The sequence below is a fragment of the Kogia breviceps genome, chromosome 17, assembly GCF_026419965.1.
Source record: "Kogia breviceps isolate mKogBre1 chromosome 17, mKogBre1 haplotype 1, whole genome shotgun sequence".
Lineage (NCBI taxonomy): Eukaryota > Metazoa > Chordata > Mammalia > Artiodactyla > Physeteridae > Kogia > Kogia breviceps.
In genome coordinates this window covers 62,583,744-62,606,269 of record NC_081326.1, presented here as the reverse complement: position 1 = coordinate 62,606,269, position 22,526 = coordinate 62,583,744, and the positions used below count along the sequence as shown (strand labels likewise).

Here is a 22,526-nt window from a genome sequence, read left to right as displayed (position 1 = left end):
ATCCCTAGTCGAGGAACAGAAATCCTGCAAAAAAACCGCAACACACACACACACACACACACACACACACACCACACTCCCCCACACCACACTCCCCCATTTTCCTTCTTCCTAGCCCCTGGCAAGGAGCCTCATAAAAGGAAACCTACTTCTTTTGTGACTGACTTATTTCACTTAGCATAATATATTCAAGGTTCATTCATGTTATTTCAGTGTGTTTAAAATTTCCTTTATTTTTAAGACTAAATAATATTCCATTGTTTGTACTATATATATATATATTTTTTAATCCGTTCATTTGTTGATGAACACTGGGATTGCTTCTACCTTTTGGCTATCGTGAATATGCTGCTATGAACATGAGTGTTCAGATCTCTCTTCAGGTCCCTGCTTTCACTTCTTTTGAGTATATACCCAGAAGCAGCATTGCTGAATCATATGGTAATTCTATGTTGAATTTTTTGAGGAATTGCCATATCATTTTCCACAGTGTACACAAGGGTTCCAGTTTCTTCACATCCTTGCCAATACTTATTCTCTTTTTTCTTTTTTTGTTTTTGATAATAGCCATCCTAATGAGTGTGAAGTGGTATCTCATTGGGTTTGATTTGCATTTCCTTATGACTAGTTATGTTGAGCATCTTTTCATGTGTATTGACCATTTGTGTATATTCTTCAGAGGAATGTCTATTTAAATACTTTGCCCATTTTTAACTTTTTTTGTTGGTGGTGTTAAAAGTATAGGAGTTCTTTATATATTGTGGATATCAGTCCTTTGTCATTGTCAGATACATGATTTGCAAATATGTTCTGTTCCATGAGTTTCCATTTCACTCTACTGATAATGTCCTTTGTACAAAAGTTCTTTAATTTTGATGAAGTTCAACTTATCTGTTTTTTCTTTTGTTATCTGTGCTTTTGGTGTCCTAAGAAATCATTGCCAAATCCAATGTTATGAAAGTTTTCCCCTGCGTTTCTAAATTTTTTTAGCTCTTTCACAGTTTTTTAAGTCTTTATTGAATTTGCTACAATATTGCTTGTTTTATGTTTTGGTTTTTGGACTTGAGGCATGTAGGATCTTAGCTCCCTGACCAGGAATCAAACCCACACCCCCTGTATTGGAAGGTGAAATCTTAACCACTGGACCGCCAGGGAAGTCCCTGCTTTTACATTTTTAAGCTGACCTTAGTTGTAAGGTCTCCCCCGCCCCCCGCATAGGTTTAAGTAGTTACAAAGGGATCATTTCTTTCATTTTTTAAGGTTGACATTAAAAAATAAAACTATTACATCACATTTTTATAAGTATCCACTGGAATGTAAAAATTATAGTTATTTGATACCTGTCTTGAAACATTAAAAATTAATACATGAGCAAGTTCTTTCAGTAGTCAGAAATTTTACCTTCTTTTTTATTCCTCTTTTAATTTGTATTTCCAATCCACTTAACCCACAGCATTTTATCTTGATATATTTTCATGCTTGAAAGTCGGTTATTAATTATCCTTTCATACTTATAAAACAAAAGTTGGATTTTTTCCACTTTTCCGGGATGATAGAGCTCCAAGAAATAAAAATTTTGTGTATTGAATTATCATTATTAACATTCAATTGATCAGAACAACAAAAAACTATCTATTTTGATTAAAAATGATTAAACATAGGAAGTAATATTTTATTAGGATTTCATGTGGTTTAAGTCTCCCTACCCACCCAGTTAGTTTAAGTATCTGTGGATGAATCTTATTTATTGCTGAAGAGTGTTTTGTCATCAGTTTCATTGTTTTTATAAAAGTAAGCACTGAGAAACATTGTTCATATAAATAAGTAGATAGTAATGAAGGGAATTTTATTTGCAGTGCCACTCAGTTTTTCTGGCTTATAAGCAGAAAATCACTTGCCGAACATTTGTAATGGTCTCTTAGCTTGATTAGGTCTCCTTTCAATTTTGTTAAAAGCGGAAGAATTGGAAACCACCTAACGAAAGGATTTGTTGCCTAGCTTAGTCATTTATTCTCTTAACCATTCATTCTCTTAACACCTACATTAGTGTTTTTCTTTGGCTTTAGGAAGGTTTTTAATGCCTTGAAGCAGCCCATAATAGTAAGATTCAGAATGAGTGAGAGTTATGACTTTCTTTTGTAAAATGGGAGAAAGTTAAATGAAAGAGGATGCCTTGTGTTAAGATGCCTTCTTAGATCCGTTTTAAGAGAAAGTACACATGGAAGTTGAGAGAGTGGAAATAGTTACCCTTACAGTTTTCCTTGGAAAGTCTTATGTTACACTACACCCATCTAGGATGTAGGTATTCATTTAAAAAATAATACACCTACCTAAATGTATAGGTATTCTTTTTTGAAACATCCTGAAATATAGGAACACTGATAAAAGTAACAAATCATATGTATCACTTAATACCTTATGAAGAACCTGTCTAATTTTTAAAATTGTCCTCTCATGCCTTTAAGAACCTAATTCTTCTACAGATCCTTGTGGTGTAAATATCCTTACTCTACCTTTGAACCAATCAAATATTCTTCCTGAAACAAAATTAAATGACAAAATATCCTAATAAAACATAAGGAAATGACCAGGTAAAGCCAGCCTGAGGCACATAGGGTTGGGGGGCACTGATGTTTTATTGTTTTTTAAAAAAACACTGCCTGTTTTTCTAAAATTATAAATTTTTGGAGTAGTAAGACATAGGATTATAGAGTTGTTAGGTACATTTGCCTTCTCTTCTAACGTAAAAGTATCCTCTGTATGATTTCTAAGAGAGGCATGTATGAAATTTTGAATACTTTATGACAGAACCTCTGTAGCTCATAAAGCAACCCACTAACTTAGAGAGCCTGTAGTCTGTTGAGCAAAAATAAAGTCAAATAGAGCTCTATGGTTTTTATAAGAAATTAGCATACCTAAACAGCCTCTAAATTCATTTTTTACATTATGTGGGTGAAATTGTGTGAGATGGTAATAACTCCTTTTTGTCATCCAAGCCAAAATTACACTTCTGATAGTCCAGTTATTTTAAGATTGTTTCCAGTGGTTTCATGGTGTATGTGTATCTTTTTAATTTCCATAGCCTTAAAATAAAGGAGTACTTACCATTATGAACTATTACAACTTTTTATCAGTGGTAGAAAATTTCACTCGAGACTACTTGTTATGAAATAGAACCATAAAACATTAATGAATCTTATACTATGCACCTCATAGACATTGCTCATATTTGTTTATTGTAAAATGATTATTCTAGATATTAACTATTTTAGTTTCTCGGGGAGATGCAAAAATGATACTGTACACCAAAAGCAGTTGTTAAAACTTTTAATCAGAGACAAATCTTAGGAGTTTAACTTGGGTATTTGACTGAAGAAAAACTTAGATGGCTTTCTTAATTTTTTTTTTAAAGGATCGGTCTTCAGTTAAGGAAGTTGAAACCTACCACCAGACACATGCTTTAAGGTCCTTGAGAAAAAATGCACAGAATTCTTCAGATTCTAGTTTTGATAAGAATGTGGAAATAACGGAGGAACATCCTAATGGCAGGCATTTTACAAGGTAATACAAGATGCTTAAATGCTAATTCAAAATAGTTTTAAAGTAATAATTTAGGATTTGCATTTAATTATTAAGTGTGTTCTTGACTGGTCATCAAGAGTCCAGATTGTAAAATGTAATTTATTTGAGATGAAATTGCACTAAATGAATGTTATTGAATTAAAAATTTAATATGTACTCAGGTCAGGTTTGTTTTTATTTTCTTGTTCAAAGATGGTATCTGTGATATGTGTGAGTGCAACTGACGAGGTTGGTTGATACAGGGTCAGTTCTGGGTACTTGAGTAATCTAAAGAGACTTTATGACTATAACTTGCTTATGATATGTGGTTCTGCTTCATAGTCTGTAAAAAGCCTTTATTCAAAATAGTTATATTTCTGATTGCCTACTATCAAGTTTTTCATCAATTCTAAGTCATTTATGAATATCTCTGTTGGTATGCTTCTAAGGCTTTCTTCACATAGGAGGCAGAACATGGCTTTGATTGTTTTTTGACTTGTTCAGTGGTTTTTTGACTAGATGCTTTATACATATTTAAATTTTGTTTCTCAAGAACCCTGAGGTAGATGGCATGAATTACATTTTAATACTCAAAGAATTAATTTCAGTGAATTAGGAAGTATGTACTTCATGGAATTTGGGTTTATTTGGTCCAGGGCAAATTTAAATCTAACTTTAATTAGCTCAAAACCTTCACTTTTGTCCCCATTTTGGTGGGCTTAACAGGAATTGGGAGAGAGGTGCCAATTATAATAAAATTTGTTTGATGAAATAATTGTTTTTACATTAATTCTTCTCACAAAGAATTTACTCATAATGACATAGAAAACTAGAACCATCTTACTCTCAAATAGAATTTTTTTTTAAATATTTATTTTTGGCTGCGTTGGATCTTCGTTGCTGCACAGGGGCTTTCTCTAGTTGCAGCGAGTGGACACTACTCTTCGTTGCGGTGTGCAGGCTTCTCATTGTGGTGGCTTCTCTTGTTGCGGAATGCGGGCTCTAGGGAGCCTGATTCCTCCAGCTCCGTTTTTTTTCCCCCCACAAGATTGCTTTGGCTTGATTCTTATTTTGTGTAGCAGATTTTCCAGATAAGTGAGGCTGTGCCCTTTTAAGTTTCTTTTTGGTACTGTTATTTTTTTCAGTTATTTACTTGGTCTTTTATTGTATATATTTAAATCTGCGTCTTGTTTCATCCACTATTCGTGGAATACCTACTGTATTTCATGGAATCCAAGTTAGCAACAATTAAAACACACAGCATTATTTTATGAGACAGTAAGTAAGAAAGAAGCACTGAAAGTTAAACTATGACATACCATCAGTAATAAGATATATCCCAATTTCAGAGATGTTAAAATGGGGGGGAAATGTACAATTTTTAGTACAATGAAATACAATTTAAGCTACCCCAGTATTTCTGAAACTTGAAGTCTTTTGGGGGTGGGGTTGAGTTGGTGGGTTCCGTGAATTCTCTATGAGAATTTAAAGATTATTTCATGATCTGAAGAAAAAATATTCTGAATCATCTAAATTGCTACCTTACAGAGAATAGCCATAAAATTTCAGGCCCTGCGTTTATGTTTATATTTGGCACCAAATACTACTGCTTTAGTCATCTCGGGTTCAGAGATAAGAACTGAGTCTGGGGACTTCCGTGGTGGTCCAGTGGGTAAGACTCTGCACTCCCAATGCAGGGGGCCCAGGTTCGATCCCTGGTCAGGGAACGAGATCCTGCATGCATGCCACAACTAAGAAGACCGCATACCGCAACCAAGAAGTTCTCATGCTGCAACCAAGAAGTCCACATGCCACAGCGAAGGTCCCACGTGCCACAACTAAGACCCGGCACAACCAAAATGAATAAATAAATATTTAAAAAAAGAACTGAGTCCGACCTTAATACATAAAGGATGCACCTGCTTCCAAGAGAAAGCCACGTGATGTAATGACATGCTGTTCAAATGAAGATTTGGAGCAGTTCAGTTAAAGAGAAATGGATGAATTGAGTCATCATGTTATACAATAAACATGATACATAACATTCCAAACTCAAGAGAAACCCATAGCAGTCTGAACCACATTCACACAGCAAATGGCTAATTTGTTTCAGCAAAACCTCCAATGTATTCCGTTAATATTTTTGTTGGTAGTTTTTGTAGTTTCATTTGTATAAAACCTAAATGAATTTATTTATATCTAGTTTGGCTTGTACATAATCATAAAAAACATAATATTGGAAATCCTCAAAAGTCTTTATCTTTGAAAGGCTCTGTATGGTACTCAGGTCTGTGAAACATTGTGCTAGGTATTAAAGGAATGTATTAAAATAAGTGGTTTTTTTAATCCTGATTTAAAGATGAGTGACTTGGTAGGACTTCCCTGGTGGCCCAGTGGTAAAGAATCAGCCTTCCAATGCAGGGGACTTGGGTTCAATCCCTGGTCGGGGAACTAAGATCCCACATGGCGTGGGGCAGCTAAGCCCGCACGCCGCAACTACTGAGCCTGCACACCGCAACTAGAGCCCGCTTGCTGCAAACTACAAAGCCCACGTGTTCTGGAGCCCATGCGCCACAACTAGAGAGAGAGAAAACCTGCATGCCACAGCTAGAGAGAAGCCCGCGTGCTGCGACAAAGATCCTGCATGCCGCAATGAAGGTCCTGCATGCTGCAACTAAGACCAACGCAGCCAAAAATATAAATAAATAAATATTTTTTAAAAGATAATATTATTTTAAGAAATGAGTGACTTGGTGTTTTTAAATGAGGTTGCTTCTAAAATTTATTGAATTCCTATCTTTATTAATTATTTTAAAATAACTTATTGAAATATAATTCATGTACCATTAATATTCATGATTTTAAAGTGTATAATTCAGTGGTTTTAGAATATTTGCAGTATTATACAAGTACTGCTGCTATCTAATTTCAGTATATTTTCATCACCCCAAAAAGAAACACCATACCCATTATCCCTCCATCCCCAGCCCCTTGGGAACCACAAATCTACTTTCTATCTCTGTGGATTTGCCTATTCTGAATATTTTATACAAGTGGAATCATACGACATATATTCTTTCGTGTTAGACTTCTTTTACTTGGTATGTTTTGAAGGTTCATCTATATCGTAGTATCTATCATCACTTCATTATTTTTATTGCCAAGTAAGATTCCATTATATGAATATGTTACATTTTGTTTATCCACTCATTAGTAGTTGAACATTAGTGTACAAATTTTTGTGTGAACATAGGGTTTTGGTTCTTTTGGGTATATACCTAGGAGTGAATTGCTGGGCTAAATGGTAACTCTGTTTTAACATTGTCCAAAGCAGCCGTACCATTTTACATTCCCACCAGCAATGCATGAGGATTCCAATTTGTCTGCATCCTCACTAACACTTGCCATAGTCTGTCTTTCTGGTTTTGGACATGTGAGTATGAAGTATCTCATTGTGGTTCTCATTTGCATTTCCTTGGTGGTTAATGATGTTGAATATTTTTCATGTGCTTATTGGCTGGCCATTTATATTTCTTCCAATCTTTAAAAGAAGAATTCCTATCTTTAAAAAAACTCCCTGTATTCACATCATTGTTACAAAGACTATAATTTTATGTAGTGGTAACACCAGGATCTGTTTGTTTAAGACATATAAAGTGGTCTATAGTATTTTTGAATTCTGCCTTATGTAGTTTTCTTATTTCCTATCATGGTGACCCTTTTTGCTGTTGCCAGTTTGACTATAGTAATCTCTTTACTTACTTTCTTTCTGTGTTTTTTTACCCCTCAACCCTTTATTTTCAATCTGTTTGGGGCTCAAAGACCAGGGGACCAAGACTGTTAGAATAATAAAGATTTGAATAACTGTGCCTTGAGAGCAGGATATATATTTGTCTGGTCCTGGAGTTCTTAACTAGGTCCAGTAATCATGGTTTCAGGGGGCATATGAAACCTCTGAAGTAATGTTTAAACTTGTAGGTGTATATGCAGTTTTCTAGGGAGAAAAGATCCATAGCTTTCATCAGATTCACAGAGTCCAAACACCTGTTTTGGTAAATAGTTTCATTGGAACACAGCCATGCCCATTACTTCTGTTTATGACTGCATTCCTGCTTCACTGTTAGAGTTGTACGAGTAGTTATGACAGAAACTGACAAGCCAAAAATATTTATTATCTAGCTGTTTAAGAACAAGTATAGCAACCCCTGCAAGGGTAAAAAATGCTTCCCTTCCCCTACAGGCAAAAAAAAAAAAACCCCAAAAAACCCACTGCTTTAGTCTTTGTATCCCTAGCATCTAATACAGGGTCTGGTTTATAAAAGTGTAGACCTACATGGTATGGAGGGAGGATCTCCTCTATGAGAAAAGTCTGTGAACAAACTAGACCTTGATCTGTAGATGGATTGCTGTAAGGTTTTTTATTTTGTTCTTGGTTCTTACCTGTGTTCCAAAAGAGATAAGGAATTAATGATGACTTACATTGTTAGGAGGACACATGAGTTAGCTCTTCTGGATAAGATGGGTTTGTTTTATTTTAAAGTGTCCCATTTGAAACTCCATGGGTATAACCAGCACACTTGCAAATATTGCTTGATTCATAGGTTGATTAATAGATATAGCCTATCCAAGTATGGAAAATTGAGTCCCTAAAAATAGGTTAATGAGACATACTGCTTCGTTGCTCAGTGGATTTGGGGAAAGAGAGAAGGATACTTTCTTTAAGCTTTGGAAGGTGTTCTTTGCAATTCAACAGATTCTGTATACCAGTTTGTAGGTGGGATATCTGATTCACAAATGTGACTCTTTCTACATGTGAATGATAATGCATGTCATGTAAAGATTGTAGCCAGCAAATGTTCTTAGAAGGAAATGAACATGTCACTAAGTTCTGTAACATGTTTATAGGTCCTCAAGGATGTGGGACCACTATATCCCTGTGGTGTAAAACATGTTGTCTTGTTTTTACTCAGTGCTTATTAGTTCAGTTATACCTAAATACTTAGGCTAAGGATTTCATTTCTTGTTTTAAGTAAGATACTTTGTTCTGATTAATTCTGTTTAGCTAAGAGTTAAATGCGTACAGTTGGCCCTCTGTATCCACTGGTTATACATGTGCAGATTCAACCAACAGTGGATTGAAAATATCCCCTCCCCCCAAATTCCAGAAAGCTCCGAAAAGCAAAACTTGAATTTACCACTCACCAACAACTGTTTACGTAGCATTTACATTGTATTAGGTATTATAAGTAAACTAGAGGTGATTTAAAGTATACAAGAGGTCTACGGCCATACCACCCTGAACGCGCCCGATCTCATCTGATCTCGGAAGCTAAGCAGGGTCGGGCCTGGTTAGTACTTGAAAAAAAATAAAAAATAAAGTATACAAGAGGACAGGCTTCCCTGGTGGCACAGTGGTTAAGAATCTGCCTGCCAACGCAGGTGACACGGGTTTGAGCCCTGGTCCAGGAAGGTCCCACATGCGGTGGAACACCTAAGCCCATGTGCCATAACTACTGAGCCTGCGCTCTAGAGCCCACGTGCCACAACCAGTGAAGCCCGCGTGCCTAGAGCCTTGTTCCACAACAAAAGAAGCCTGTGCACCTCAATGAAGAGTAGCCCCCACTTGCGGCAACTAGAGAAAGCCCGCACACAGCAACGAAGACCCAGTGCAGCCAAAAATAAATAAATAAATTTATTTTAAAAATAAAGTATACAAAAGGATGGGCAGAGGTTATATGCAAATACTATGCCATTTTATATAGGAGACTTGAGCATCCTCGGATTTTGGTATCCATGTGGGGTCCTGGAACCAATCCCCTGCTGTTACTGAGACACAGCTGTGTATCATTGAATTTCACAACAGGGTTCTCAGCCTTTGTTTAGCCATAGCAATATACAAGCATAGGTATCCTCGTGCTATTTTTTCACTGGTTTTTAGGTAGCTATAAGTATTTACCCTCCAAGCTGATTTAATTTTTGGTCCTAGTTTGTAGTATAAAATATAGGATTGAAAATTATGTCAATTATTTTGAATTATTTGCTATATTTTTTTCATATAGGCAGTTGGCCAGACAGCAGGCTGATAAAAAAAAAGAAGAGTGCAAAGAAGGTAAGTGAAGTTAAAGGCATTTAAATTTTTTAAAGCAAGTATTTAGTATTTTGTTTACAGGCGTATTGTGGTACATGCAATACACTGTCCATATTTGAAGTGTACAGTTTGTTTGGTTTTGATACAAGTGCATGCCGTCAAACCATCACCACGATAAGGTAGTAAAGATAACCATCACCCTCCAGGATTTCCTCAGGCCCCTTTGTAATTGCTCCTGGCTCCTCTAGCTCCTCTCCATGACCCAAGATTCCTGAGCAGCCACCAGTCTGCTTGCTGTCACTGTAGAGTGTGACAGCACTCAACAGAGTCCTGTAGAGTATGGTGAGTGTGTATTGTCTAGAGTTTTACATTAATGGAATTACACGGCATGCATTCTTCTTTGGCTTCTTTGACTCAGCATAATTACTTTGAGTATCATCCATATTGTTGCTTTTTATTGCTGAGTAGTATTCCATTATGTGGATATACCACAATTTTTTTTCCTTAGCTTTATTTTAATATAATTAGCATTTAACATTGCCTTAACTTAAGGAGTACATTGCATTGTTGATTTGATACTTACATATTGCAAAATGATTATTACCATGGCTTTATGTAACACGTGCATCATGTCACATAATTACCATTTCTTTTTTGTGCTGAGAACATTCAAGATCCACTCTCCCAGCAACTTTCAAGTATACAATATGGTAGCAGTCTCCATCCTGTTTGGCACCAGGGACCAATTTCATTGAAGACAATTTTTCCACGGACTGGGGGGCGGAGGTGTTGGGGGGATGGTTTGGGGATGATTCAAGAGCATTACATTTATTGTGCACCTTATTTCTGTTATTATTACATTGTAATATGTAATGAAATAATTATACAACTCACCATAAGGCAGAATCAGTGGGAGCCCTGAGCTTGTTTTCACTTGCCACTCACTGATAGGGTTTTGGTATGAATCTGCAAGCAATTGATTTATTATGGTCTCTGTGCAGTCAAATCTCTCTGCTAATGATAATCTGTATTTGCAGCTGCTCTCCAGCGCTAGCATTACTGCCTCAGCTCCACCTCAGATCATCGGGCATTAGGTTCTCATAAGGAGTGTGCAACCTAGATCCTTTGCATGTGCAGTTCACAGTAGGGTTTGAGCTCCTATGAGAATCTAATGCTGCCACTGATCTGACAGGAGGCAGAGCTCAGGCGGTAATGCGAGTGATGGGGAGCGACTGTAAATACAGTTGAAGCTTCGCTTGATCACCTGCTGCTCACCTCCTGCTGTGCGGCATGGTTCCTAACAGGCTCGTGGGTTGGGGACCCCTGCAATACAGTATTACTAACTATAGCCACTCTGCTGTACATTAGAGCCCCAGAACTCACTCATTTTATGGCTGAAAATTTGTACTCTTTGATTAACAATCTCCCCTTTTTCTCTCACTTCCCAGTCCTTTGTAACCATCATTCTAGTCTCTGTTTCTATGAGTTTGGTTTTTCTAGATTGAACATGTAAGTGATACCATTCAGTATTTGTCTTTCTCTGACTTATTTCACTTAGTATAATGCCCTCAAGGTCCATCCATATTACTGCAAATAGCAGGATATCCTTTCTCATGGCTGAATAATATTCTATTGTGTGTATATTCCACATCTTCTTTATCCATTCACCTGTTGATGGACACTTAGGTTGTTTCCCACAATTTCATCTTTTGATGGACATTTGGGTTGTTTCCATTTGGGGACTGTCACAAAACTGCTTTGAACATTGTGTACAAGTCTTTGTATTATATATATAACTTTCATTTTCTCTTGAGAGTAGTGTGGCTGGACCTATGGTAGGTGTATGTTGTAACTTTATTTTTGTTTTCTAGTATTTTTGAGAAGGGTAAGTTCAAGAAACTAAAATTTCATTATATGAAAGTGTAGCTATTCAGTTGTTCATTTTAGAATTGTTTTCTAAATGCTGTTATTTCAAATCTTTCTGTTTGCTTTTATGTACACATCTATGAAGACAAAGTAATTACAGTTACTCGGTCATTGAGGACTAGAAACATAGTTCAAAAGACAGAATGCTTGCATGAAGAGAATGGTGATGTTGAAGTTCGCCGAAGTTGCAGGATTAGAAGTCGTTATGGTAGCATGAACCAGTCTGTACTATTTGACAAACTTATAACAAAGTAAGTAATAATTTAGATCAAGATTATTTAGCTGGCAAAAACTTTTTGTTGGGGACTAAGTTTTGACTAGCAGGAGTACTTAATGCATTCAGTTTATGTAAAGTATAAAGGAGAGTGATTATTAGAGGACTTTGTAATAATTCTGTATGTGTATTTAAATTCTTACAAAGAATATGAAATATTTTTACATTAGTAAATCAGTGCTTCTTATAAGGGTATTTAAAATCCCAGCACTCAGAATACAATGGAAGAAAAATTAAGTTTTAAAAAATATACTACTCTTTTATTTTTTAAATAAATTTCTTTATTTCTGGCTGTGTTGGGTCTTCGTTGCTGCATGCGAGCTTTCTCTAGTTGTGGTGAGCGGGGACTACTCTTCATTGCGGTGCACAGGCTTCTCATTGTGGTGGCTTCTCTTGTTGCGGAGCGCGGGCTCTATAGAGTGTAGGCTCAGTAGCTGTGGCGCACGGGCTTAGTTGCTCCGCGGCATGTGGGATCTTCCGGGACCAGCGCTCGAACCCGTGTCCCCTGCATTGGCAGGCGGATTCTTAACCACTGCGCCACCAGGGAAGTCCTAAAATATACTACTCTTTTACAGTTTTAGCTTATTTTTATATCATTTATTTTAAAGCACTGCTGAAGCTGTACTTCAAAAAATGGATGATATGAAGAAGATGCGTAGACAGCGAATGAGAGAACTTGAAGACTTGAGAGCGTTTAATGAAACAGAAGAAGTAAATATATTCTTCCATTAAGGGGATGATTTAATAATCTCCAGTTTAACCTTTTTTCTCTAGAACCTATCCATTTTTTGGTTAAATTATTCATCATTTTGTTCAGCATTTGTTTGATCAGTCACTAGTTATTGCTGGAGTTTTAAGAGTTTATAGCTGGAAATATCTTCATTTTCAGTAGGATTGGAAGGCCCTACTGGATTTTTTTAAATAAACGTACTAAATATTAATGGATTTCATTTAAACATTTGTAGGGGAATCTTAATATGTACACAAGAGGAAAACGAAAACGTATTCAAAGAACTGATGAAGAAACAACTGACAATCAAGAAGGCAGTGTGGGTTAGTCTTTTCTCTTGTTCTATCTTCTGGGTTTTATTTAGCAGAATATAGCCTTTTTATTCAGAAGCTGTGACATTTATGGTAGTTTATGATAAATTAAGAGGGTTGTCATGGTTTCAAAGAAAAAAGTGAAGGCAGGGGAGATAAAAGGGTAATATGTTATGTTAGGAAAGTACTTAAACATGCTAAAACAAATGAAACTGGTTTGTTTGTATAATACATCTACAGACAACATATCTCTCTACCTGTTTGAGTTAAAAGTGAATTAAAGTTGAGTTTTACTGTTCTGTTTAGGACTTATCGCTGCAATTTCTTAGAACTTTTATTGAATGAAAATCAGTTTTCCGAAATGCGTTTTAAATGTTTGGTGAGGGTGTTTTACATTATCTTAAGCAGATTATTTGAGTTACACTGCATGTCACTCAGTGGCAGCCAGAAGTCCACTATATCAATGAAATTAGCAGTAACGCTATAAACTTTAGTTTGGCATGTACTGATAGTAGCCTTTAAACTACTTTTTTCCTTCCCCTAGTTGTTTTTAATTCTATAGTTTTTTACTTCGTTTTTTAAAAATCTTCATTTGATGTTGCAGAATTACAGATTCTTTCTATGAACAATCTAGAAGTAAATAAATTTTAAAAGGAAAGTCTTTTTCTATTCCCCTATTTTAAAAATTGTTAGCATTTGGGTGAGAAGCCTGAAAGTAAATGATTCTTAATTGTAGAGTCATCTGAAGAGGGTGAAGACCAAGAAGATGAAGATGATGGTGAAGATGAAGATGATGATGAAGAAGACGATGTTGTAGAAGATGATGATGAAGAAGATGATGATGAAGAAGATGATGATGAAGAAGATGTTGATGATGAAGATGACGATGATGAAGATGATGATGATGAAGATGAAGAGGATGGAGAAGAAGACAATCAGAAACGATATTATCTTAGACAGAGAAAAGCTACCGTTTACTATCAGGCTCCACTGGAAAGTAAGTGCTATCTTTTTTTTTTTTTTTCCAGGAGAAGATATAATCAGGTTTCCTTTATCTTCACTGCCTTTCTTCTGTTATTCTTATTTTTCATGTTTTCATTTTGCAGAATACTCATGGCTGTTGTCTTTCATAACTTACCCAAGATGTGCAAGAAGTTATTTCTTCTAGAGAAAGTTAAATGTTAGCCTTGATAAAAGTAAATAATTGGGTTATTTTGAAATTTCATGTCTGTCTTTAATTATTTTAGTTTTCACAGCTTTGTGCTTTATTTTATAAATTAGTATAAATAGGACCGCTTTTGATTTATGTTTAAGTTGTACCTCAATACTTCTTGAGTGTATATATGCAAAGCTGATAATCAGCTATTATGCATCAAGTATAATCATAATGGTTGTTTATGGCCAGTGTGTGTTTTGGTTGGTTGTTGTCTGTGCTACACATATATATTAAACAGCAACGTTGCAGGCGTAAACGATTTAAAACATGAACAGTAAAATATTCTACAGTAGATATGTACTAGTATTTTCATGGAAGGTAGCATCATTGTAAGTATTTAGGTGAAGAGCAAAATTGTCTTTAAACGTATTTATATGTCACATACATATAATTTTTTTTCTTAGAACCTCGTCATCAGAGAAAGCCCAACATATTTTATAGTGGCCCAGCTTCTCCCACAAGACCAAGATATCGATTATCTTCTGCGGGACCAAGAAGTCCTTATTGTAAACGAATGAACAGGTTTGGTTCTGAAATAGTGACTGACTTATGGCAACATAATTGTCTCTATGTTAAGGTAGGATTCTAGAGTCTTAGTATTAGGCTATCAGGATAGAATTCTAGAATTGTATATTTGGGAGAGTTAGCTCTATGTCTTTAGTGTTCTAATCCCCCCTACCACTGACTAGTTTTTGGTTTTGCTTCCACCGATAGGAATTGTTAACAACTACTATGGTAAGGTAGTTTATTCCATTGTTCCACACTAATAATAGAGAGCTACCTTTGCTTCAGTGTTTACTGTATTCCTGGCTTGGTGTTAAGCATTTTACATAGATTGTTTCATTTAATTTTCACATTTAGTTAGAGTATAGGTTTAGTCTTATCTTCACATACTGTCCTAGATATATTTTCTTACCATGACAAATTCTAAGTTACATAGCTTCTAGACTTACAACTGTAACCATCCACTTTTGGATATATTTTTCAAATTTGCTCTTCTTACATACTGGGAAACATTAATTTTCTATGACTATTCAAATTATTTGTGGATTTCTTTTCCTCTACATCCTGAGACTTGTTGCCTGTCTGTCATACTTAAGTCTAAAGAGGTAATTCTTGTTATTTCTTCATTCTCCTGAGTAATAAAAGATTTTCTGATGCATTAGAATTTTCTGGGTAATAGTAGCATTATAGTAGTTCATGAATGAGAAAGCTTATAGGGTGAAGCCTAAAGAGGCAGAAAAAAATAACACTCATGTGGGGAATGGTGCTTTTTTCCTAATATTATTAATGTGCTCAGAAGTAAGACTGAAGTCTTGTGAGACTTCAACTATTCGAACAGTTTTTAGAAGCCTCCTCATAGAAGCAGACTATATCTGATCATGTTTTGGCCATGGAAGGCAACACCTCTATAGGTACTGACAAATTTCTCTCTTCTAGGAAAAATATGAACTACTGCTTGCGTCCCGGGGTCTTTTAATTTGATGTTCAGAGTCTCAAAATCACAAGTGTACAGTCTAGATTTCTTGTTTCATCATCCCTTTTCACACAACCAGAGCCCAGAAGCATAGAGAATCAGAAAGACAACCTGTCAGGGCTGCCCAAGATAAACTGCACTTGAAAAGAGGCCAGTCAAAACTACTGAAGCCCATGTGCCTAGAGCCCGTGCTCCACAACAGGAGAAGCCACCTCAGTGAGAAGCCTGCGCACTGCAATGAAGAGTAGCCCCCGCTCGCTGCAACTAGAGAAAGCCTGCGCACAGCAACGAAGACCCAACGCAGCCAAAAATAATAAATAAATAAAATTTTTAAAAATAAATAAATAAATAAAATAAAATAGGTAACCAACAAGGACCTGTATAGCACAGGGAACTATATACTCAATATCTTGTAATAACCTATAAGGGAAAAGAATCTGAAAAAATATATACATATTCTTAAATATATATGTATGTATAACTGAATCACTGTGCTGTACACCTGAAACTAACACAACATTGTAAATCAACTATACTTCAATAAAAAAAAAAGTTAAACACACACACACAAAAAAGAAAAGAGGCCAGGGACTTTTGTGATGGTCCAGTGGGTAAGACTCAGCGCTCCCAGTTCCGGGGGCCTGGGTTCGATAGCCGGTCAGGGAACTAGATCCCACATGCATGCCGCAACTAAGAGTCTGCATGCTGCAACTAAGAAGTCCACATGCCACAACAAAGATCCTGCGTGCCACAACTAAGACCCGGTGCAGCCCAAATAAATAAATATAGATAAAAAAAAAAAGGAGGCCACGCTGTCGGTACTTTTTATAGGCCCCATAGGATATTGTTAAAGACCAATATTTTGATAGTGTAATTTAATGATCCTCAGAAAAGGAGAGTAAGGTGTAGTGCTCCCTGGAGTCCCCATCAAGCACAGGGCCTAGGGCAGCTGTCTTGGTTGACTGACTCACAAAACAGGCTATGTTTGATCCCACAGAAGTGAGAGGCTGGCAGTTACTTTGAAGTTTAATTTCTTTTCCCATATTTAATGGGTTTATATTTTGGAATTAACATGCTTGTTGATTGACTTACCTCTGTAATCACCACCTGTGATATATCTTGCAGTAGGTAGGAATTTTTTTTGCCACTTTGGTGCTTGAGTTCCCATATTTGGTTCACAGGGTATACTCTTTCTCTATGGAGAGTGTCTCATGTTATTGCATAGCTCCTTGGATACGGGATTTTTTTCCCCCTCCTATTATTTAACAAATGTTTGAGTACTACTATGTGCTAAGCACTATGGATATAAAAATGACTTAAGTCAGAATTCCTGACCTTGGATCTCGGACTAGTGGAGGATTCTGACTCATTTAAACTATGAACCAAGAGATTTAATCTGTACCCTGAGTCACATTATTTGACTTAATTACCTTGGTGTTGGTTTTGATAACTCCCTTTAAACTTTTTGATAACAACTTTATTGTGATATAATTCACATACCATATAGTTCGCCCATTTAAAGTATACAATTCAATGTTTTTTATTCACTGAGTTGTGCAACTATCACCACAATTTTGTTTTATTTTTTTAATATTTATTTTATTTATTTATTTATTTTGGCTGCACCAGGTCTTAGTTGTGGCACATGGGATCTCTGTTGCAGCATGTGGAATCTTTTAGTTGCAGCATGTGGACTTCTTAGTTGTGGCATGCGAACTCTTAGCTGCGGCATGCATGCGGGATCTAGTTCCCCTACCAGGGATCAAACCCGGGCCCCTTGCATTGGGAGAGTGGAATCTTACCCACTGGACCACCAGGGAAATCCCAACCACCACAATTTTAGAACATTTTTCTTGCCTCAAAGAGTAACCCTGGGGACTTCCCTGGTGGTCCAGTGGTTAAGACTCTGCTCTCCCAATGTAGGGGGCACAGGTTCCATCCCTGACCAGGGAACTGAGATCCCGTACGTGCATGGCATGACCAAAAAAAAAAAAAAAAAAAATGTAACCCTGTACTCTAGTTATCACTCGCCAATCCTTTCAGCCCTAACCTACCACTGTTCTACTTTCTGTTTGTATAGATTCTGGGTATTTCATATAAGTGGAATTCTTTGTGACTGGCTTCTTTTGCTTGGTATAATATTTTCAAGGTTCATCCTCATTGTAGGATGTATTAGTACTTCATTCCTTTTTATTGCCAAATAAGATTCCATTGTATAAATATACTATACTTTGTTTATCCCTTTATTAATTTGATGGACATTTGGGTTGATTCTACTTTTTGGCTATTATGAGTAATGCTATTATGAACATTCATGTACAACTTTTTGTGTGAACAAATGTTTTCATTTCTCTTGGGTATATACCTAAAAGTGGAATTGCTAGATCAAATGCTAACTATATTTAATGTTTTGAGGAATTGCCAGATTGTTTTTCCAAAATGGCTGCTGCCCTTTACATTTCCACAAGCAATGTACTAGAGTTCCAATTTCTCTACACCTTTACTAACACTTGTTATTACCTGATCTTTCGAATGTAGCCCTTTAAACCCTTTTTTTTTCAATTTCTTCACCATGGTGGAGTTAACATCTCATTCCTTCTAACAACTTTAATGGTAGTCATTTGGCTTATTAGTCTTTTTACTTTTTCTTGAAGAGACCAGCTTCTGTTTATCATTTATATCCTACTTAGGCAGGGAAACAAAGCACACATCCAAAGAGTTGTTTGAACATTGCTCTTAATGAAACTTGCAGCCACAATGTAGGATTTTTGAAGGGTCTTTGGCATACTTACATAGCAGAACTTCAGAAATGCTGCCTTTAAGTAGAATTTTCTTTCTTCCTTGTGATTGCTAACCTCTAGTCATCCAAGGTTTACTCTTTAGCTTCAGTTTGGAGTTTCTGGAACAAGCCTAGCCCCTTTAAACAAGAAGGTAACATAAATAGCACAATTGCTTCACTGGTATTACAAAGTACATGTTACTGGTTGTCAAGGAACTATAACTGGCAACTCTAGACACTCCAGTTAGGTTCAAAGTGCTGGTCCAGTGCTGTCTGTGCCAAATTTTTCAAAAGTTATTAGTAAAATGGAAAAAAGAAAATGAATGTGGGTATATGTATTTAGAGTTTTTTTTAACTGAAATAATGGCCTTTCTACAGTGTAGTGTAATTTTTGAAGAACTAGGACTGCCTAGGTTGTGAGTTCAGCTCTACCACTTACTTATTAGTGACCTTTTCCAGTTATTTAACCTCTCCATGCTTTAGTTTTTTGATCTGTAGAATGGAGACAGTAGCACCTATCTCATAGTATTGTGCAAATTAGGTGAGTTAATACCTATAAAATGTTTAAAATAGTATCTGGCACATGTTAAGTTCTATATGCATTTGTAAGTATAATGTTCAAAAATAATCCCTACTTTGCACATCAGATGTTGGAAACTTTGTCAGTCCACAAGGTTTTGTTTGCTTATAACTTTATTGGTTTATGAAATAAACTGGAGATCATCAGTGTGGTAGTGTACAGAATGTGGATTTTTTTTAAATAGGCAAAGATTTTGAATTATACCATCATTGACTAATTCTGATATTTTAAGCAAGTTCTTTAAACTATGAGCCACGTTGGCCCCGACTGTATAATGAGCCTACTAATATGTACTTGTCCAGTTTTAATTAAGTTTGATAATATGTCAACCGCCTGGTACAAGAAACACTTAGTAAATTAGTCCTTTTTATTAATTGTTAGTCTTAATTATGTGAATACCTACTGAATTCACACACAATTATGTATATTACATAATTATAAGTAAGATTCTATTTATAATATTAATGGTAGTATGAAATAAGTTAGTCTTTCATATAAAACTGCAGACTTGTACTCGGTGGTTTTACAGGCAGATCACAAATATGGTCTTTGGATGTGTTTGAGTGGGTAGATGGTGAAGGATTATTTTCTCACTTATATCTGTTTCCCCAACCCCTTATCAAAATCCTGGGGCTGCTTTATATTTCAGAATTCAGATATGGGGGGGATTTACAAGGAAAACATACAACATATATAATGTGCAATATTAACATTTGTAGGTGTGTCTGGGCCAGCACTGTATAGTCACATATATTAATTTTATAGCAAAATATATGAATAATCACAGTAAGCAGGACAAATAGAGATTTTGAATTGCTTTTATGACATTTCAGGTCATGTTTTGCTGCTAAGTGAATAATGGAAAAAGTTTTCAGAGGTTTTTTTTTTTAGGTATAAGATTCTGGAGCTCAATTTTGCAGATAATAGATTGTGATCCTTTTATATTTTTGGACATACCTACTTAACCATGATTGTACTCTGCCTCAGGAAATGCTCTAGACCCTGAGCCAATAGAATGATTAAAGGTTTTCCCAGCCAGATTCTGTTTTTATTCTGTGGGTCTTTGCAACTGTCCAAAGGCAGAAGTGATTTTAAAACTTTTTGAGTATTTGCAGCACTCAGCATTGTATTTTTTTTTGAATTTTTGAATTTTATTTTTTATACATCAGGTTCTTATTAGTTTCTATTTTATACATATTAGTGTATACATGGCAATCCCAAACTCCCAATTCATCCCACCACCACCACCCCACCCGCCATTTTCCCCCCTTGGTGTCCATAAGTTTGTTCTCTACACCTGTGTCTCTATTTCTGACTTGCAAATAGGTTCATCTGTACCATTTTTCTAGATTCCACATATATCAGCATCGTATTCAATACTACCACCCAGCCTAAGATTTTGATTATTTTTATCTTTTTAAAAAAATAAGTTATTTATTTTTGTCTGTGTGGGTCTTCGTTGCTGCGCACGGTCTTTCTCTAGTTGTGGCGAGTGGGGGCTACTCTTCGTTGCGGTGTGCAGGCTTCTCATTGCGGTGGCTTCTCTTGTTGCGGATCAGAGGCTCTAGGCACGTGGGCTTCAGTGGTCGTGGCTCGTGGCCTCTAGAGCACAGGCTCAGTAGTTGTGGCGCACGGGCTTAGTTGCTCCGCGTCCTGTGGGATCTTCCCAGACCAGGGCTCGAACCCGTGTCCCCTGCATTGGCAGGTGGATTCTTTCTCCCTCCCTTCCTTCCTTCCTTCCTTCCTCCCTCCCTCCCTCCCTTCCTTCCATTTTTGGCTGTGTTGGATCTTCGTTTCTGTGCAAGGGCTTTCTCTAGTTGTGGCAAGCGGGGGCCTCTCACTATCGCGGCCTCTCGTTGCAGAGCACAGGCTCCAGATGCGCAGGCTCAGTAGTTGTGGCTCACAGGCCCAGTTGCTCTGCGGCATGTGGGATCTTCCAAGACCAGGGCTCGAACCCGTGTCCCCTGCATTAGCAGGCAGATTCTCAACCACTGCGCCACCAGGGAAGTCTTTTTTTGTTTACGTGAGAAAATTGAGGCTTATATGGGTTGAGTTAACTCATCCACATTTACACAACAGTTAAATGGCAGTTGTGAATTTAGAGTTGAGGATATACTATAGATAAAAGACCCATCTCATTTCTCACAGTTTCTTAGCATTTTTTAACCCTTCTTGATCCCCTTTGGTTTACATAAAAATTCTCTTGTTCTCCTTTTAAGGTTGTTTGACATTTCAAAATAGGTGATTCCCTTCCAAGTGTAAATTATATGTAATATAATGTTGAAAATACTTTCTAAAATTACAGTCACAAAGATTCTAAAACCCTCTTTATCCCGCCTTTCTCTTTGAGGGTAACTGATTTATATTAAGACTAAGAATAAGAAGTCACCCTGCCTGGACCATGTTTCGTCTTAATGAACATTTGATTGTCATCTGTACCACAGCCTCCTATCTTTTTTTCCCTCTTCAGTTGTCTAAGTCTTTTATTCCCTTCAAAAGATTCAACCAACAAAGCTTACTTCATTGATTCAGCAAATGGATTAATTTTATGATAAACATTTTTGTATTATTAGGTATTTCTAATGTTTGCATCCCGTAAGATGCCCGTTTTCTCCTGCCTTCATCATGATTTCAGTTTTCCTCTTTACTTTAGGCGAAGGCATGCAATCCACAGTAGTGACTCTACTTCATCTTCCTCTTCTGAAGATGAACAACAATTTGAGAGACGAAGAAAAAGGAGCCGCAATAGAGCTATCAACAGGTTAGTGCATGTTGATTCCTTTAAAGCTACCAGCTTTTTTTTAAGTGGAAAGAAAGATGAATAATTTGAGGATAGGTGCAGCTTGGCTGAATTAAAAAACTATGGGCTTCCCTGGTGGCGCAGTGGTTGAGAATGTGCTTGCCAATGTAGGGGACACGGGTTTGAGCCCTGGCCTGGGAAGATCACACATGCCGCAGAGCAACTGGGCCCGTGAGCCACAACTACTGAGCCTGTGTGTCGGGAGCCTGTGCTTCGCAACAAGAGAGGCCGCGATAGTGAGAGGCCCACGCACCGCGATGAAGAGTGGCCCCCGCTCGCCACAACTAAAGAAAGCCCTCGCACAGAAATGAAGACCCAACACAACAGCCATAAATAAATAAAAGGCATTTCTAAAACACTACTCATTTTTTTTTTTAAAAAAAAAGGCTTCCCTGGTGGCGCTGTGGTTGAGAGTCCGCCTGCCATTGCAGGGGACACAGGTTCGTGCCCCGGTCCGGGAAGATCCCACATGCTGCGGAGCGGCTGGGCCCGTGAGCCATGGCCGCTGAGCCTGTGCGTCCGGAGCCTGTGCTGCGCAACGGGAGAAGCCAGAACAGTGAGAGGCCCGCGTACCGCCAAAAAAAATTATATGCCAGGTTAAAATATAAACCAGAATGCCATCTTGTTTAAAATGTCTGCCGTTGAAACTAGTAACAGGTTAGAACATATGTTTTCTTGTAAAACCAAAATGGTGCTTGGTAAGCACTGACTTGAGGAAATAACTATTTGTTTTCCATTGAAAATATATTTTTTTCGGGCTTCCCTGGTGGCAGTCCACCTGCCG

The 22,526-nt window shown here is 36.9% G+C and overlaps 1 protein-coding gene across 1 annotated transcript in view; it reads left to right on the top strand.

Moving 5' to 3' along the window:
- Positions 1–22,526, top strand: part of ATAD2 (ATPase family AAA domain containing 2) — a 68,494-nt gene that overhangs the window by 7,751 nt on the left and 38,217 nt on the right. Inside the window, exons 2-9 of the mRNA XM_059042781.2 lie at positions 3,413–3,561; positions 9,621–9,670; positions 11,661–11,826; positions 12,458–12,560; positions 12,815–12,902; positions 13,627–13,887; positions 14,511–14,628; positions 21,596–21,703. Of these exons, the coding sequence (XP_058898764.1) occupies positions 3,413–3,561; positions 9,621–9,670; positions 11,661–11,826; positions 12,458–12,560; positions 12,815–12,902; positions 13,627–13,887; positions 14,511–14,628; positions 21,596–21,703 (1,043 nt within the window). The remainder of the gene's footprint in view (positions 1–3,412; positions 3,562–9,620; positions 9,671–11,660; positions 11,827–12,457; positions 12,561–12,814; positions 12,903–13,626; positions 13,888–14,510; positions 14,629–21,595; positions 21,704–22,526) is intronic.